This window comes from Carassius gibelio, chromosome B3, assembly GCF_023724105.1.
Source record: "Carassius gibelio isolate Cgi1373 ecotype wild population from Czech Republic chromosome B3, carGib1.2-hapl.c, whole genome shotgun sequence".
NCBI lineage: Eukaryota > Metazoa > Chordata > Actinopteri > Cypriniformes > Cyprinidae > Carassius > Carassius gibelio.
This window is the reverse complement of record NC_068398.1, coordinates 14,333,764-14,352,917: the sequence shown is the minus strand read 5'-3', so window position 1 is coordinate 14,352,917 and position 19,154 is coordinate 14,333,764. Positions and strand designations below refer to the sequence as shown.

The window sequence follows — 19,154 nt, the reverse complement described above, 5'->3', positions numbered from 1 at the left end:
AAAGAGGTTTAGAATGTCACCTTAAGGTGAAAAGCTGTACACTTGTGTTTCTCCTGAATTACAACAAGGCTGTCTGTTTATGATTGGTGTTCTTCATGGTCTTTTTTTGTTTCACAGTACCACAGACTCTCTCTCTCTTTCTCTGTCTGGCATAGATGCAGATAACCTTTTGTTTTCTACAAAATAATTTGTCACAAAAAACTTATTTTGAACTAGGAAGGTCATAACTCAGTAAATCTCACTGGTCTATGATGCAAAGGCACTGAAAAATGGAACATTATTTTATCTGGGCTAAAGCTGCTTGAGTAACAAAAGAAAGCACTGTGGCAATAGAAAACCAAATTAAAATTCAGATGAAATAAACCTATTATGTGGGTAAATCATAATTTAATGTCCCTAAGTGCCTCCTAAAGCTAACATTGCTATTACAGCATTCAAAATAGAAAACAGAAAAATATTATATTTTATACTATTAATAATACAATGAATTTATGTTTTCATATGAACTAAAATTAATTGTTATTTATTTTAATATTAAGTCACAGGCAACAAAAAAATGATTTATTGTAATACACAGTATTCCCAATAATACAAGCTTCATTGTCTTTTTGCAGTGAAACTGTGTAGGCATCAGGGTTTAAAGTGTCTGTCTCTCAGTTTTTGAGGCACACATTCAAGACCCAATCAGATCAAATAAATCATTCTAGACAACAAAATCTAGTCAAAGCAGAAAATGCATACATCATGAGCTTCAAGCTTATTAGATGATCCAAGTCTGTATATTTTTCAGCTTCTGTATCTTTCAGTCCAATATTTCAAAAGTACCATATCACCAAAAATTGCAATACCTCTGCAAATTTCTTCACCCTAATTTAATTTAATCCTCCATACAGGCAAGTGCTCAGCAAACATGACCTAGTTTCACTCACCAGAGAGAAACTTCCCTTCAGCCTTCTCAAAAAGACTTTATTTACAATCTTTAAATGTCCCCCACACAAAAAAAAGTAAACGTTGCGTTAAATTCAGAAGAGACGCTCATCTAAACTGAAAAGTACATTGCTTTGTCTTGCCAAGTGCATCATTGGACAACAGCTCCTTTTTTGGGACTTGTGCAATGTGAGTGATAATTAGATGTGTCCCAAAAAAGGCCATTTAGCCTGTACCAACATGAAAAACAGTGTTTACTGAAATTATTGTAATCTTTGCACATTACCATCACCAAACATGTAATTAAAGGTTTGGAGTGTGAACTGTTTTTTCCCTTGCGACTCGCAGAAGTGAGTGCTTATCACACCAATGACACATTTGGAAAACTGCAGACACAATTCCCTGACCGCATCACCACTAAGATGCTAACTTCACTACACTAGTGCACTTAAAAGTAGCAGGAGCAGAGAAACTGATAATGGGTGTATTCTGCCAGGCTTGTCTTGACTTGCCAACACAGCAGCCCCAAAACCGTTGCGGTTCTACTTAATTTTATACTAAATCGTTAGATGCACAAAGTCAACAGGAGGTGGGAATGTGGTTTTCTTCCGAAGCATTGCACAACAACCAGTCAATGACACAGATAGATGCTTGTTCCCTGTTAGCGGCACAAAACGCACAGCGAGAGAGCCGCAACCTTGAGCAAATATACAGGATTAAAAAGAATTACACCGCTCTTAGTAAAAGCAACTCGCTAATTGAGGCGCGCATGTAACATATTGCTTTGTTTGTAGTGCACGCTTAACTCAAATGAACCCGAGTGCAATAGTCACTTAACCGCTTATAAAGTAGATTAAAGTCCCTGACTTATGAGGTCATTAAGTCTGTATGCTGAACATTTAAATGAAAAGTAGCAAAATGTTTGTACTGCTAAAGCGTACGCGTTTAAATCGCTTCTTTTATCGCAGTTAGTGCCAAGGTGCATTAGCCGAGTGCATGCTAACTAAAACACAGACAGATAGATAGACAGATAGATAGACAGACAGATAGATAGATAGATAGATAGATAGATAGAACTGTTATTTAAACGAAGTTCACTCAAAAATGCTAAATATTTTGTCACTTTCACACCATCCAAGATGTAGATGAGTTTGATTCTTCATCATTACAGATTTAGATTTTTTAAATCTAATCTGAATCAGAAGAGAAATATGCACAGAACAAACACCATTTACAAGTGAAAATGGTCCAAAACGGTTCTACAAGTGATTTTACCCAAATCTGGATCCCCTAGTGGTCCCTGGCCTCCCGTTTGAGAGCCGCTGGCTTAGAGGACAGTGTAGAGCGTTTCACTCTGAAATACACAGGGAAGACTGATTAAAAGCTCAAAGCTCAGAGCTCAAGACAGCATGATTGGCCTGTAGCCATCGAGCTACAGTATTCAGGTGCACGATCCATTTCTACCAGAAAGACTCGGGAGATAGAGGAATGTACGAAGCATACATTTATTGACAGCTCAGCGAGCACAATTATAAATTTCTTTGGCGGAAGGCCCCGTCCATGGTTCGTAATCCGAGGGTAGCGAATCTGCATTTCCTGCCTGAAGACGAAGGCAGGGGCGCAGCAGACCCCCCCTGGAAGGTAAGGACAGGACCATCCTGGTGGTGGTGGGGAGGGTGGAGGTTGTTATCGCGTTGGCATCTGCGAACTCAAACATGTGTAAGTACGATCTTTTATACAGGAGTATGAAGACGTGATTGGATAATGATGAAGGTAATTAGTGACGAAGTGATTGAGTCTTCCTGGCAGAACTTAGGCTAAAGCTTCCATTTCTACCAGAAAGACTCGGGAGATAGAGGAATGTACGAAGCATACATTTATTGACAGCTCAGCGAGCACAATTATAAATTTCTTTGGCGGAAGGCCCCGTCCATGGTTCGTAATCCGAGGGTAGCGAATCTGCATTTCCTGCCTGAAGACGAAGGCAGGGGCGCAGCAGACCCCCAAAATTAGGTGGATTATGAGACCTCCAGACGGGGCCAGCCTTTCCCCCAAAATAAAGTAGATGAAGTATACCCACCAGTTGTGAATCCTAAGGTTCCTGGAAGAAATAGAAAGAGAGTTAGCATGACCAGTATGATGACGTTAGATTAAACTTCTTAAGTTTTACAGAAATAGGCCAGACACAGACAGCAACGATAGGCAGGACACAGACAGCCACGATAGGCAGGCACGGACAGGCCTCGTTAGACCAACAGAAATAGCCACGATAGGCAGACAAGGACAGGCCTCAATAGACCAACAGAAACAGCCACGATAGGCAGACACAGACAGGCCTCGATAGACCAACAGAAATAGCCACGATAGGCAGACACAGACAGGCCTCGATAGACCGACAGAAATGCCACGATAGGCAGACACAGACAGGCCTCGATAGACCAACAGAAATGCCACGATAGGCAGACACAGACAGGCCTCGATAGACCAACAGAAATGCCACGATAGGCAGACACAGACAGGCCTCGATAGACCAACAGAAATGCCACGATAGGCAGACACAGACAGGCCTCGATAGACCAACAGAAATGCCACGATAGGCAGACACAGACAGGCCTCGATAGGCCGAACATAAATAGCCACGATAGGCCAGACGCAGACAGCCACGATAGGCAAACGCGGACAGGCCCCAATTGGCCGAACATAAATAGCCCGATAGGCCAGACGCAGACAGCCACAATAGGCAGACACAGACAGGCCCCAATAGACCGTACATAAATAGCCACGATAGGCCAGACGCAGACAGCCACGATAGGCAGACACAGACAGGCCCCGATAGACCAACATAAATAGCCACGATAGGCCTCACGCAGACAGCCACGATAGGCAGACACAGACAGGCCTCAATAGACCAACAGAAATAGCCACGATAGGCCAGACGCAGACAGCCACGATAGGCAGACGCAGACAGGCCTCGATAGACCATACAGAATAGCCATGATAGGCAGAACACAGACAGCCTCGATAGACCGTACAGAAAAATAGCCATGATAGCCAGACAAAGACAGGCCTCGATAGACCATACATAAATAGCCACGATAGGCCAGACACAGACAGCCACAGTAGGCAGACGCAGACAGGCCTTGATAGACCGTACAGAAATAGCCATGATGGCCAGACACAGATAGGCCTTGATAGACCATACAGAAAAATAGCCATGATAGCCAGACACGGACAGGCCTCGATAGACCAACGGAAATAGCCACAATAGGCCAGACGCAGACAGCCACGATAGGCGGACACGGACAGGCCTCGATAGACCGTACAGAAATAGCCATGATAGCCAACACAGACAGGCCTCGAAAGACCGTACATAAATAGCCACAATAGGCCAGACGCAGACAGCCACGATAGGCAGACGCAAGACAGGCCTCGATAGACCATGATTAGCCACGATAGGCAGACGCAGACAGACCTCGATAGGCCGTACATAAATAGCCACGATAGGCCAGACGCAGACAGCCACAATGGCAGACGCAGACAGGCCTCAATAGGCCGTACAGAAATCGCCACAATAGGCAGACACAGGACAGGCCTCAATAGACCATACAGAAAAATAGCCATGATGGCCGGACACGGACAGGCCTTGATAGGCCGTACAGAAATAGCCACGATAGGCCAGACACAGACAGCCACGATAGGCAGACACAGACAGGCCTCGATAGGCCGTACAGAAATAGCCAGGATAGGCCAGACACAGATAGCCACAATAGGCAGACATGGGACAGGCCTTGATAGACCATACAGAAAAATAGCCATGATAGCCGGACACGGACAGGTCTCGATAGACCGTACAGAAATAGCCACGATAGGCCAGACACTGATAGCCACAATAGGCAGACATGGGGCAGGCCTTGATAGACCATACAGAAAAATAGCCATGATAGCCGGACACGGACAGGTCTCGATAGACCGTACAGAAATAGCCACAATAGGCCAGACACAGATAGCCACAATATGCAGACATGGGACAGGCCTTGATAGACCGTACAGAAAAATAGCCATGATAGCCGGACACGGACAGGCCTCGATAGACCAACGGAAATAGCCACAATAGGCCAGACGCAGACAGCCACGATAGGCGGACACGGACAGGCCTCGATAGACCGTACAGAAATAGCCATGATAGCCAACACAGACAGGCCTCGAAAGACCGTACATAAATAGCCACAATAGGCCAGACGCAGACAGCCACGATAGGCAGACGCAAGACAGGCCTCGATAGACCATGATTAGCCACGATAGGCAGACGCAGACAGACCTCGATAGGCCGTACATAAATAGCCACGATAGGCCAGACGCAGACAGCCACAATGGCAGACGCAGACAGGCCTCAATAGGCCGTACAGAAATCGCCACAATAGGCAGACACAGGACAGGCCTCAATAGACCATACAGAAAAATAGCCATGATGGCCGGACACGGACAGGCCTTGATAGGCCGTACAGAAATAGCCACGATAGGCCAGACACAGACAGCCACGATAGGCAGACACAGACAGGCCTCGATAGGCCGTACAGAAATAGCCATTATAGCCAGACACAGATAGGCCTCGATAGACCGTACAGAAATAGCCAGGATAGGCCAGACACAGATAGCCACAATAGGCAGACATGGGACAGGCCTTGATAGACCATACAGAAAAATAGCCATGATAGCCGGACACGGACAGGTCTCGATAGACCGTACAGAAATAGCCACGATAGGCCAGACACTGATAGCCACAATAGGCAGACATGGGGCAGGCCTTGATAGACCATACAGAAAAATAGCCATGATAGCCGGACACGGACAGGTCTCGATAGACCGTACAGAAATAGCCACAATAGGCCAGACACAGATAGCCACAATATGCAGACATGGGACAGGCCTTGATAGACCGTACAGAAAAATAGCCATGATAGCCGGACACGGACAGGTCTCGATAGACCGTACAGAAATAGCCACGATAGGCCAGACACTGATAGCCACAATAGGCAGACATGGGACAGGCCTTGATAGACCATACAGAAAAATAGCCATGATAGCCGGACACAGACAGGTCTCGATAGACCGTACAGAAATAGTCACGATAGGCAGACACAGACAGGCCTTGAAAGACCATACGGATATAGTAACACCACCACCAGTAATTGCATGAATTTACCTGATTAGTTACAGGAGAGCTTGCTGAGCTTCAATAATGGTTTTGAATCAGGTCTGATGTATGATTCAAATGCTTAGGAAGACCATCTGCCCATGATCTTAACAGCTGATGTAGAGATCCCTCATTCAGCTGCTGAAGTAGCTGCCCCAATTCTGAATGAATGGCCAGTAGATAGACTGCAGCTTTGAGAACAGTGGTTAAGTGAGTTCTAAACAGCCTTGGAAAGGGGGCTCCGTTAGGAAAAAGAGCGCTGGTGCGTTTAAGAAATTCTAGGTCGGATTTTTAAAGAAATTTCACCATGCAGAGAAGGGACAGGATTATTGATTTTAGAATTGTTAAGGTGACTCCAGAACCTTGCACATCGGTTTTTTTTTTTTTTTTTTTTTTTTTTTTTTGAGTGCTTGGGGAGAGTGTGAAGAATTTTTGGTCCGAATCATAGATCTGAAGGAAATGCCGCGAGCAGGATCAAATTGATTGGTTTGAAGTGAATTCCCCTGGAAGCATAACCTGTAGAAAGCAGATAAACACTGCCTCCAGAAGAATATTGAGGTACTTTGAAGGAAGGCCGTAGCAGATGGAAGTAATTCATTTGCAATATGGGCAGGGTAATAGGCAGACATTTGTCTTTAATTTGTTGGAAGATTTAGCTAACCCCTCAAGTAGTAATAGAACTGAATAACCAAAAGCTTGAAAATTTGATTATAAAATTTAGCGTGGATTAGATGCTGGCAAGGAGTCTGCGAATAGAGAAATTAAGATTGCGATTTTTTTTTTTTTTTTTTTTGACAAGAAAGGAGCAACGGTCGAAATTAGAATAGGAACGCAAAAATTGGAAGGAAAACATTAGAAGCGGACCATGCAAACGTGTAGGCTTGATTGTAGAGGGAGCGACGCCTTAGAAATGTGATTTCCAGCTGACGTAAGCACTTCGTTTAGTATTATGTCTGCTAACGGAGGGCAGACTGAAGAATCCGGGTTGGCTGAGGGCACAGCTGTCTGAAAGTTTAAAAGTGTAAGGTGAAAGGCGCAACAGCCGAGTAAGAGTGATGAACCAACACCAGTAGATGCGCGAATATAAACAAGCCTTGATTGTAGCTTAACCCCTTAACTGTCACTCCCCAATTTTTTTTTTTTTTTTTTTTTATAATATTAAGTTGAGGTATCAGAGGTTAAGTTTAAAATACGCATAAGTCGAATTGACTTACTAGCACACATTGCTAATCTTGATGTAAACAATTAAACGTTGTTTGTCTTAATCTTATCAAATTCTGAATATTTCCACCCTGTAACGAATAATTTTTCTGATGAGGTCAGTTTGACAGCATGAGCAGAACCTACTTAACGCGCCCCTCCAGACGTTAGTTAGTTATGAGTGATGGGCGGTCACACTGCACTTTTCTCTCCATTGACTTCCATTCATACGCATGCGAATGCGTCGGACCGGAAACGCAAGCTTATGCGAAAAATTTTGCATTTCGCTGCGTTCCAAAGTTCAAGTTTGGTGAACTCGGAGCAGGGAATTTGCATAACGTGAGGATGTGGACCAGTAGAAGAGCGATACATTGCTGCATGGCCTCTGTACAAAAATTCAAAAAGGAAGCGCTATATACTTTAGCTGTTGCACAGGGTCCTAGTTTATAATACATTAAAAGATTTATAAAAGAAAAGCTGCATGGTTTGTAGTGTCGACGGGAACAGGTGATACATTGAAATGACAACGTTTTATATATATATATATATATATATATATATTTTTTTTTTTTTTTTTTTTTTTTTTTCTCTCTCTCTCTCTTTCTTCTCCCCCTCCTCCCCTTAGGGTGTATATATTTATAGAGAGATACAGAGTAACGTTACAATATAATAAAACGCTTTTGACGCCGTTGCAAAAGACACAGTGCTAGCGCACATAATAATCCATCTTGTGATAATTGAGGGGAGACTGTTTTATCTTGTTCCCGCCCATATTCGCAGTGGCGTTCGAAATAATTTTGCATGTTTAAAGTCTAGTGTGACCGCACCTTGAGACGGAGACCAGGAGTGCAAACAAACCATGCCTGCTAATTAATATTCGGTTTAAACTGGAGATATGTCACTACTCTGAAATAAGGTCAGCAGCAACTCGTGTCACGTGGAGTAATATATGCCTGCTGACGGAGCATTGAGCCGAATCTTACCTACGACTCAAAAGAAGGGTCCATATACGCATCAGCTTGGTAGATCCGGTGTTCGTAATTCACTAGCCCAAGAGTAAGCCATGTAAAGATGAGGTGGGAGCAGCGGTTCCCTGCATCTGCAACCATAGAATCCCATTAGAGTATGAACTTTCAGGAATAACGCAAATGAAAGACTGAATAAACAAATATTAAAGCATAGGATTAAAACAGCGAATCTCAAGTGTGCTAGACAGAGCTTTTTTTTTTTTTTTTTTTTTTTTTTTAAGAAATGCGAAAAATCTTTATCAGAATAAAGATTGTAGCGTTTATGATGAGCCTTAAAGTGCCTCATTACGAAGAAGTTATTCAGAAAATCGCATGCACTATGATCAACATCTTAATTATGCTGTGCAAGTCAATAAACAAGCACGAAACGCCCAGTGTTTTATTTGAACGTGCAAGTAATCCTTGCAGAGAATAAATTAATGCCCAGGCGCCGCAAGTGCATAGAACAAAATGATACTTATAATGCTGTAGACTTGTGAAGTGATGGAGGCGAGATGCCGAAGAGACTGGCAGCCTTAATTCTGTCTGCTGGTCCGGAGAAACTTCATTGCTGCAGGTTCACGTGAGCGTACAGATGAATATTTGTTGATTGAGACCAAAGTCTTTTCAGGTGTTGAGACCCAAGCAGCACTGACGCGACATCTCGGAAAGCACCAGCGTTGCCAAGACCGTATTTTTTTTTTTTTTGTGGGCTGCCTTTTCTGTCCTGGGTTTGAGGTGATCCCAATAGTGTTATATATAGCCCCTAGAATGTGAATTCTACCGATAAATCCCTTTTGAACGCGATTGGGCTTTTTTTTTTTTTTTTTTTTTTTAATAGTAACTGGTGGTTTTGAGAACCTGGCAACCCTGGCCTGGAAGCACACGGAACTCCGCCAATGTTCACATCCTCTGCCGAGAAAAGCTTGTAAATCATCCAACACAAACGACTGCAGATAATCACCGCGACACGGAGCTAAGCCAACGATCCCGTGTGCATCTTAGAGGAACGTCGAACTCTAGATAGTTTGCGGGGCACGAACTTAATTACAGCAAGTAGATGAATAAACACAACAGCTTGCGCAAGTACAATCGCGTCGGAATCTGCGGTTGTTATCGCGTTGGCATCTGCGAACTCAAACATGTGTAAGTACGATCTTTTATACAGGAGTATGAAGACGTGATTGGATAATGATGAAGGTAATTAGTGACGAAGTGATTGAGTCTTCCTGGCAGAACTTAGGCTAAAGCTTCCATATCTAGCAGCTTTGGAGACCGCAGGATACGGCTTCTTTTCCTGCCCCGGCGCGACAGATGGACAGACACAACAACCCTGTGTGTCAAAACCTGCTGTAGCACTCACTCTAATTCAATTATACAATTGATTGCCTGGAAGTCAGCCTCCAGCTAACGTACTCTTTGGTAAACATGTTAAGACTTCCAACAAAAAGCTAAACAGGTAATTCCAGCGGTCTGGAGTGAAAAACTGTCTGGAACCAATTATCAGAAATCTAAAGTTTTTTTTTTCCTATGCTTCTTACCTGATATAGCAAACAGGCCCAGATTTGCCATTTAAACATGTTAAAAGTTCACTGTGTTTATGTAATCCCTATTGACCTTTAATTATATTTATCTTAAAAAGCGCTTTGCAATTGCATAAATTAGTTATTTATGAGCCGAAACGTATGCATTATTCACTGGTCTATTTGCATGACAAATGGATCTGGGAATTAATTGCAATACTTAATAGTTAATGCAGAATCAGGTACAGCCGGGCCATTGGTTTCCCAAAATATCCCATTCTTCAAAATTAAAGATGGTGTTTTTTTTTCTTCTCAATTTAGAGAGGTGAATAGGTCATTTTTTAATGCTGTGAGCGGTAATGGACTCCGTGCGTAAAGGCTGAAAGGCCATCACAAAACACATACACTCTTCGCAACTGTATTATTTGCAATGAAAGCCAAATGGCTGCACTGTCAAGACAGATGGACACTCTATTTACCCGAAAGTGAATTATGCTTTCAACAGGTAACTAATTGCGCAGATGAGATTTCAGTTGGAGAAAAGTCAGCTCTTCATAATACGTTGACATTTCCACACTCGTCTTTAGGACTACATTAATCCGCCTCATCACAATGAACTCTGGGCAACTGTCTGCGAATGCACACCGCCGAACACGCCGTCCCTGCGACACATTGGAGTGTTTCAATATGTCACACATGAAATCTTGAGCTTGATCTTGCTTTTCAGAACAGATTGCTTTCTGTCTACCCACACACTTCTGTCGCCCGCCATCGCAGGGATGGGCGCGTGCGTCTTCTGACATGAAATGGGGGCTGAGAGAGAGTGCGCCACATAAAAGGATTGACTGACAGAGCTGGTCGCTCAGTGAAAAGCAGGATAAGGGATAAACATGTTGAAGATAGATATCTTCCTTTTCATTTTTTCCAGCAAACACAGAACGTCTCTTTCGTTCACATGTCTAGCCAGTCTGCTCAATGCGGGTAGTGAACTAGGCATAATCTGTAGTGACTTGAGAGATGCTTTTTGAAAAGCAGACATTTCAACTACTGCCAAAAGCACTAGTCGGACTGACTTTTATTATGAGTAACATTTAAATTTTTATTCTTTTCGCTTTATAAATACTTGAAAACTTTCATCAAAAGTTAATTTTCAAACTCAAAAAGCATAATAATCCAAAACACTAATATTATAATCTATAAAAAAACTATGACGATGTAAACAAATACTGACTCATCATAAATCTTTTACTATCAATGTTCAACCTAGTACATTTATTTGGGAAAGCTAGTGTACTCGTTTACCAATAAATGTAAAAATAGCAATATTAAAGAGCACAACTGTTTTCAACATTTATTATAATAATAATAAATGTTTCTTGAGCTGCAAATCAGCATATTACCTTGATTTCTGAAGGATCATTTGAGACATATGATTCAGCTTTGCTATCATAGGAATAAACTACATTTGAAAATGTATATTGTAATAATATTTCGCAATATTACTGCACAATGTATATATGAAAAAAATTTACAATTCTCCTGTTGTGCATGTAAAATCTACAGTGTGTTTTCACAAACAATGTGTTTTTTAGTGAGTATAATTTCCAAAAGCCCAGAGGGCAAAAATATGGCGTTTTACTTGGCTCCTCCATAATAAAACATATGCATTTGGATTGACTTTTGGGCCAATTACTCTATGCAAACTCAAGAGATGACAAATCGATCAGGAATAAAATTACCACAAGACCACAGTGTTTGTCAAAAAGCAGTAGGAAATTAATCCAGGAATTTCTCCTGGGTGGTAAGAGAGGAAAAAAAGCTATAAAATCACTGACTAACACTTATTAATGCTGAAATTGCATCATGTCAACATGTAAAACAATTACAGCCCAAATAGGGCTACAGAGAGTAACACTGCTCCAGCCTTCGCTATATGAAAGTGTCACGAGATCATGAAACACTTCTTTCCATATCTCAGTCCAATCAATCATGACAATATCATTTCTCTGCATTTCCAGGATTCTGGTCAATTTAGCAATTGCTCAATAATGCACCTTACCGGTGGCATTTCTTCTTTATTTCAATGTGTAATCCGACAGCTTCTCTGGAATAGCCTGTGAAAAGGCAATTATCTATCATCCGTGTTTCGGCTCGATACCAGTCCTGATTAATGTGTAATTGGAGTCAATGATAATTCTTTAGCAACATTTAATCACACTTCAGGTCCAACAGAGCTGCCAGTAAGCAGACACACAGCAATTGCTCTCAAATATGCAAACCCTTTCCTTTCTTTTCTTTCTTGGTGTCTAAAAGCTTCCTAGCAGGTACGAGGGAGGCCATACACATGAGATCAGGACAGGCCCTTCATTCACATTTTCATTACCCTTTTTCTTATCTGCTACTTGCATCTCTTCTCCTCTTGTTTACTGAAAAGAGTGCAGCAGCATCTCTCCAGTCTGCAGGACGAGTGTTATATGTGCTGACTTCTGATTTGAGATTCTGTGTCCTCTTCCTCCAGCTGCATTATTTCACTGTCAGAGGTTTGAAAGCAGAGACGAGGGCAGACGGCTCTTCCGAGCTCGGGCTCCTTTCACTGATTGTCACTCAGTGGCATCCTGCCGCCATTGTGACTGAGACCGACTGTAACTCTACCAGCAGACACCACAGGACTGAGAGATGCTTTAATCAAAAACAACTTCCCAATAGATTCTGACAGTGCTCCTGAAGGAGACTCAGTGACATAAAGGGAGCAAAAGTCTGCTTTGGAACCTCAGAAAACTTATTTTCCTTTTTCAGGATGGTCAGTGAAAGAATATGCTTAATCCATGAAGTTAGGGAGGTGTGTAACTTCAGAAGAGGATGTTGTTAACCTCAAACTACTGAATATATTATTGATTTCTATACTAAACTAAACTGTTAAAGGACATATTACTCATACGAAGTGGTTAAATATTATATTAATTAAAAACATCATTATGACATTATTAAGTATCATGAAAGACATGAAAGGCCAAAAATCATTCAAATGCAAACGTTTGCTGTTTAAATCCTGCTACCTGTCATTCCAGAATATAATTGTATAATAGTATAATTATAATAGTATAAATAAGTATAAATGTATAATTATTTAGCATATTTAAGCACTATAAAATGTAACACAAAATTAAATGATTGTGAAAAATAAATATTAATAATGTTAATAAAAAATTCAGTTAATACAATCAAACAACAAATAAATAAATAAATAAATTGACAAGAAAGGAAAAGAAAGAAAATTTATTTTAATTTGAAGCATAAAAATTTTAGTCTAAAATCTGGAACAGATTTTCATTTCTGGATACAGTAAGAAGATATCTGAGATGGGAAAGGCCAAACAAATCATAAGAATACAAACATTTGCTGTTTAAAATCTGCTACTTTTCATGCAGGAATAATAGTATAATTTTATAATAGTCAGATAATATGTTTGTAAAATAATTATTTTTACAAATTTAATAATTTAAATTGAAAAATGTATTAAATTCAACATTTATAAATAAAAAAGTCAATAAATACAAAGTAATTTAACCTAAAATAAACTGGTTTAATATAAAAAGTGGAACACGGTTAAATATTACATAAAATAAAAACAGATTCATGATATTTTCATTGTTGAATTCAGTAAAGATTTCTAAGATGGATCCAAAATCATAAAAATGCATTCGCTGTTTAAAACCTGCTGCTGTTCACACAGGGTTCATTTTCTAATAATTTACACAAACATACCAAACAGCTTTTACAAGAGAGAGAAAAAAATTGCCTGTAATGCTCACAAACACACCAAAGTGTACCTTACTCGTGAAAAGTGGCCTTGACTGGATTTTCTGGGTCTCTGCTTTAGCAGTGACAACAGACTAATTTATTTAAGAGTGAAGGAGGGAGTGGATGAAGACAAATGTGGGCAGAAGCCTTGGGCTAGAACAGGCTCACCACACAGATGCCCCAATTGACTGATGATGGCTCTCAATAATTAACTTCATAAAGGGGCCCTACCAGCCAGCAGGTGTATTAAAACCAGGCCCCATAAATGGCCTCTATTGAATTAGCCAAGTCTATGTCATTTTTCATTTGACTCCTCAGAGCCAAACCACATTGATTCAGAACGGACGTGTCCATTCGGCGAGAATATGAGCAAAGGGCAACAGCTCGAACCCTCCCGTGAGTGACAGGACAGAGACGTATTTCTCAATCTTGTCATCTCCTCCTGATTACATTTGTCTAACACATCATTTACTATCTGTGGAGAGGAGTGCAAGGAATGATGACAAACAGCTGAAAAAAGCTAGCTAACGTGATTTGAAATAATAACAGCAAATCACTAACACATTACCGGCACAATTCAGCTCAGAACAAATCTGGTATCTCATTCTTTTCAGGAGAGCAAATTCCTGGAATTCAGACTCGGAAAAGCTCGAAAATGGTTTCCTCGACAGTTTCTGATTTTCATAAAGCCCTTTTTAAGCAAATCAGTCCACTCAGCAGCTCTTTGTAATGCCATTTTCTAGTCGTGTTGTAATGCTATTTTCTAGTCAGTTCCTAAAAAAGAAGCTAGAAATAACCTAAAATCAAGATTACATTTCAATAGCATATCAAAACCCCATCACTTATCTTATATTTAATATATAATATATCTTATATTAATTCAAATACATATCGGAAACTGTTATTAATTAAATAAATACAAAAAATGTATTATTGTATAAATAATTTAAATAATGATACATTTAAATAATGATATTAATAACACTACTACTAGTAATAATAATAATTATAAAATGTGTTCTTGCTATAATTTCTATCAAATAACCTTTGCCAAGTTCATGTTTCAATGTAAATCACCTATAATATGCGATTAATTAATTATCTAATATCAGGATAATTTTTTGTACATAAATAATTGAAACAATTAAATAAATGCAATATAATAACAACAACAATAATAATAAACAATTAAATAAATACAAAAATGCATTACAGCACAAGATTACATTTAATCCAATAATAATAATAATAATAATAATAATAATAATAATAATACAATTATTTTTGGCTATAATTCCTATTATAATAATCTTTGCCAAGCTCATATTTCAGTGTCAGATCACTTATAATATGCAACAACAAAAAAATGTCATTAATTAGCTAATATCAGGATTAAAATGTAAATAAAAACTGAATTTTTTTTAATGAATGCAATAATAATAAGAACAATAATAATAATACATTTTTCTTTTTTTCTTTCTTTTTTTTACCAAGCTAATGTATAATTTTTTGTGTTAAAAGCAAAGAGTAGACAAAGCCTAAATTTGTTTATATGAAGATATTTCTTTTACGTATTTGTGTTATTTATTTTAATTGGGGCTTGTTTTAACATTTCAATTTAGTTTTGTTATTTACATTATATTTAAATTTGGTTATTTAGCAGACACTTTTATCCAAAGTGATTTACAAATGAGGTCAATAGAAGCAATCAAAACCTAAAAAAAAAAATATGCAAATGCTATATTATTATAGTGTCATATGAATAGTAATAGAGCACATTTCTTTTAGGTTACAGTATGTGATCCGCTTTAAAAATAAATCTTCACAAGTCTACAACCGAGACATATACAGTTATAACCTGTATATTGAAGGAAATTTGACATTTTTTTTTAATCACTTAAAGTGATCTAACGCAGATGTTACTCCTAATCATTGAACATTAGAGTTCTTGACTTGAATCTCTTTTACATTAAATAATAAAAGTACAAAGCATGTTAAGTTAAATTTTATTGTACAAATAATTATAAAATGCCATAGACTGCGAATAAGATTGCAGTTTCACATTTTTCATATGCATTACAGAGTTAATTATTTTTTAGATGCAATTAAACAAAATAAAACAAAACAAGATTTGTAATGAAGACAAAATATCTAGACAAATAAGAATAAATCGTGTGCGTCACTCAGCATCATGCACACAGAGGAAATCTTGCACGCTGATATTTGAAGGAATAGTAATATTACACTTAAAAAAAGTATTTACTTAAACTGTATAAAAGCAAGTAAAGGAGGCTCCCTTTAAAATCAATGAAGTTTTCAATTAATTAAGCTCTTTTTTTACAGTAAATCGTGTGCAAAGCATGAGGACGTTTTATTAATCCGTCTATTCTTTTTAGTTTCAGGGATTTAGCTAAATCTGTTAATATTAAATATTTTAACTACTGTGTCATCAAATGTAACATCGGCGAGGCAAAGCTGATGGCTATTTGTGAAAATGTTCTTTGATGTGTTTGTTTGATAACTTGTGGTTAAAGCACCACAGTTGGTCAAAAGCTGCAAAAGCACTTTGCAGCCGCGGCGGCGCTCGCAGCGATAGAAAGCACACTCTGGTTGGCCACCTACTTTATTTCATTTACACAAAGAAATGTGCAGCATTTTGTTCAAGCAATAATAAAAGGACACATTTGATTAATAATTTGTTTTAAATCTAATTTTGTAAAAAAAAAATGTGAATCATATCAAATCGTGAAATCAAAATCATGAATCGAATCAAATCGTGAATTGAGTGAATCGTTACATCCCTAACTAAAACAGTACATTTTAAAAGTTTTGGGATCAGTGATTCTTTCAGACAAGTAAACAATAATCAGTTTTACTATCTCAAAATACAGGTACTTCAAAAAGCTTGTGGCAAGTGTAATCTGGTGCACTAAAGTGAGGAGTCTGGGGGCTGTCAAGTCCCTTGACAAAAAAAAGAGATTCACATATGGCAGAGCAGAAACACAGCACATGGCTGCTTTTGCTGTCACCACACAAACACCACAGCCCTGTTGCTTGAACAGAAGAGAATAATCACGCTTCCTGTGAGCACTTCCTTTATTGTCTGGTTTTTTGCTGGTGGTACTTGGGACAGATCTCGGGATGAGTCTAGCGTTGAAGCCGTTTTATGCGCTGAACGCGATGGGAGCCTGAATAGCTCGTAGTGGGTGGAAACATCAAAGATCTCAAATAATGAATGATGAAAAATTCAGCAAGGTAGAGGAGGGCTGCAAGGACAAAGCGATGAGAAGTAGACACAATATCTTATTTCCAACCAGCTACTTTCATCTGCAGTGGCAACAGAAAGCACTTCTCACCAGTGGGGTAATTATCGCCATCATGAAAGTTTCATGCTGTCTAAAGGGGAAGCCAGTGTGGAACAATAAGAGTGACTTTCAAAGGCCCATGCTTCGCTGTCCTCCCCTGCATTGGCATTCACCTCTGGACCTCTCTGCTTTAACAACTTTCTGCCTTTGTGTGGTTCAAAGAGAAGAAAAGACGACCATAAAAACTAGGGGAGATGGGGAAGGAGAAGCTGTAACCACACAAGAAGAGGAGTAAAAATAAAAAAAACACAAAAAACTGTGCACCATTTGGATTGCAGCACAGTTATCCCTCAGCACGCGGATGTGATAGGAATCACACAGAGCCGCATTGTCCGTCCACACGGCCGCTTATTTCATGCTACATTAACAGACCAAAGGGACTTTTCTGAGGCCACGGAAAAACTGAAAGCAGAAAACACAGAGCTCAAGAAATAATAACACTGAAATACTGCACAGCAGCATGTGATGAAGTTACTAAAAATCTCTTTTCTTTAGGGAATGTTCAACGGACTATCAAACAGAGTTGGATTAATATATTGACTACATAACTCAATCATTCATAATGCTGATTGCGAGAAAACAAAGATCTGCAGGGCAAAGGAAACGAGCATTTGCAATGAAGCCGTACTGGAATAAATATGACCGCCTGAAGCTGCTTTCACTGAGTGGTGCCTCTGCTTTCCACATTTCAATGAGATGCATTTCCACACTGGAATTTCAAATGGACAGCTTGAGAATGAATGAAAAGTTGCTGCGGCCACAAAGTCTTTTTGGACACTCAAGCCACTCGTAAATATGCATGTGTGATTGCGCTCGACACAAAATATCAAATCAGCAGGCATTTATTTTAAAGAGGGATGGCACAATATCACTTCCAAGTAAAATGTTTCGCAAAAAAAGACATTTGTTAGGTTTCAAATGATAAACAACAGAAATATTGTTCGGCATGTGTGCTCATACCAGGCTCTGATCATTGAAATTACTTTACGAGTAACAGGATATTATGTCATCTTTATTTGACTTTAAAATACAGTTAAAAAAATACAGATACCAATTTTGAAAAATTGATTGGTGCTGTATATTATCTGCTCTACCACAACAACACAAACAATACCAGTCTGAGTCTATCTGTGGTGTCTAGATGCTCTGTTGGTCATTTACGCAGATATGAAGGTCAGAATTCACCACCATGAACTTTGGTACACAAGAATTCATGAAACATTTTGCATTGGTTTCCACTCTACTAGCATATTTGCATGGATATAAATGAAGGTGAATGAAGTGTGTGGTCACACCCTGAATGATTGATGTCCATTGATAATATGAAGGACTTCACACATTTACTAAAAAATACCTGGGTTACAAGTAATTGAAAAAAAAAAAAAACTTTTTGCAGAAATTAGTTACAAATTAGTTCTTGAGAAAAGATATAGATCCATATCATGAGATTTCTGAAATGTACTTCTAACTATTTTTTTTTTCTTTTCTAATTATCCCATTAGTAACATCTAACTAACTTGAGGCCTTTTGTGCCAATTCTGGGAGGGCACTCTTCCATTAGACCCCGAGAGGGTCTAATTTTAGCTTTTCACTTCAAAACCAAAACTATCATTTTTACTCCACATGTCTAAAACAACTGATGTGTTAATAAATCCCCCATTAACAAACAGACACATAAAACTTTGATATTCAACATAATACATTGTCATAGATCACTATTTTCCACAGGCACAAAATTAGATCAATAACTGTTTCAGCTAACTAAATCTCACAAATGTTGATATTCAGATGGAATGACAAAATTAATAATAGTCTAGTCATTCATCAAAAGTACTGAGATGAGATTTTGTGCAGTCCGGGGGGCAGATTACCCAGTCTTACCCTACTATTTTTAATCATACTACTATAATACTTTAATAGGCCACTGTATATTTTAATGTTGAAAATCTGGTCGACATTAATTAATCAAATGCAAAAAAAGAAGCAAATAGGACAGAAATAGTCTGCTAGTTGACCGCTCAGAATCTCCAGAACAGAATGACTGCAGTCCATGTTGGTATTAAGATTATCAATGTAACAATATTGTTATTTTAGATACTTCTTTCCATTGATCAAACTAGTTTACTGTATATGCCTG

General features: G+C 39.0%; 2 protein-coding genes and 1 long non-coding RNA gene across 7 annotated transcripts in view; all 3 read right to left on the bottom strand.

Moving 5' to 3' along the window:
- The window catches only part of LOC127951780 (protein sidekick-1), a 285,662-nt gene that overhangs the window by 132,883 nt on the left and 133,625 nt on the right, over positions 1–19,154 (bottom strand). The window lies entirely within an intron of this gene.
- LOC127951784 (uncharacterized) lies at positions 2,417–10,418 on the bottom strand. The gene is made up of 2 exons (XR_008152735.1): positions 6,131–10,418; positions 2,417–3,028 (listed from the first exon to the last, which is right to left on the bottom strand). It is a non-coding gene; the product is annotated as an uncharacterized LOC127951784 (long non-coding RNA).
- On the bottom strand, positions 3,063–6,169 carry LOC127951783 (uncharacterized). 2 transcript variants are annotated; one of them, XM_052549820.1, is made up of 2 exons: positions 6,026–6,169; positions 3,063–4,885 (listed from the first exon to the last, which is right to left on the bottom strand). In XM_052549820.1, exon 2 carries the CDS (start codon positions 4,864–4,866, stop codon positions 3,790–3,792), a length of 1,077 nt encoding a protein of 358 aa, XP_052405780.1. In that variant the 5' UTR covers positions 4,867–4,885; positions 6,026–6,169; the 3' UTR covers positions 3,063–3,789. The 2 variants fall into 2 exon arrangements, with proteins under 2 accessions (XP_052405780.1, XP_052405781.1); XM_052549821.1 differs by having other exon boundaries at positions 3,065–4,762.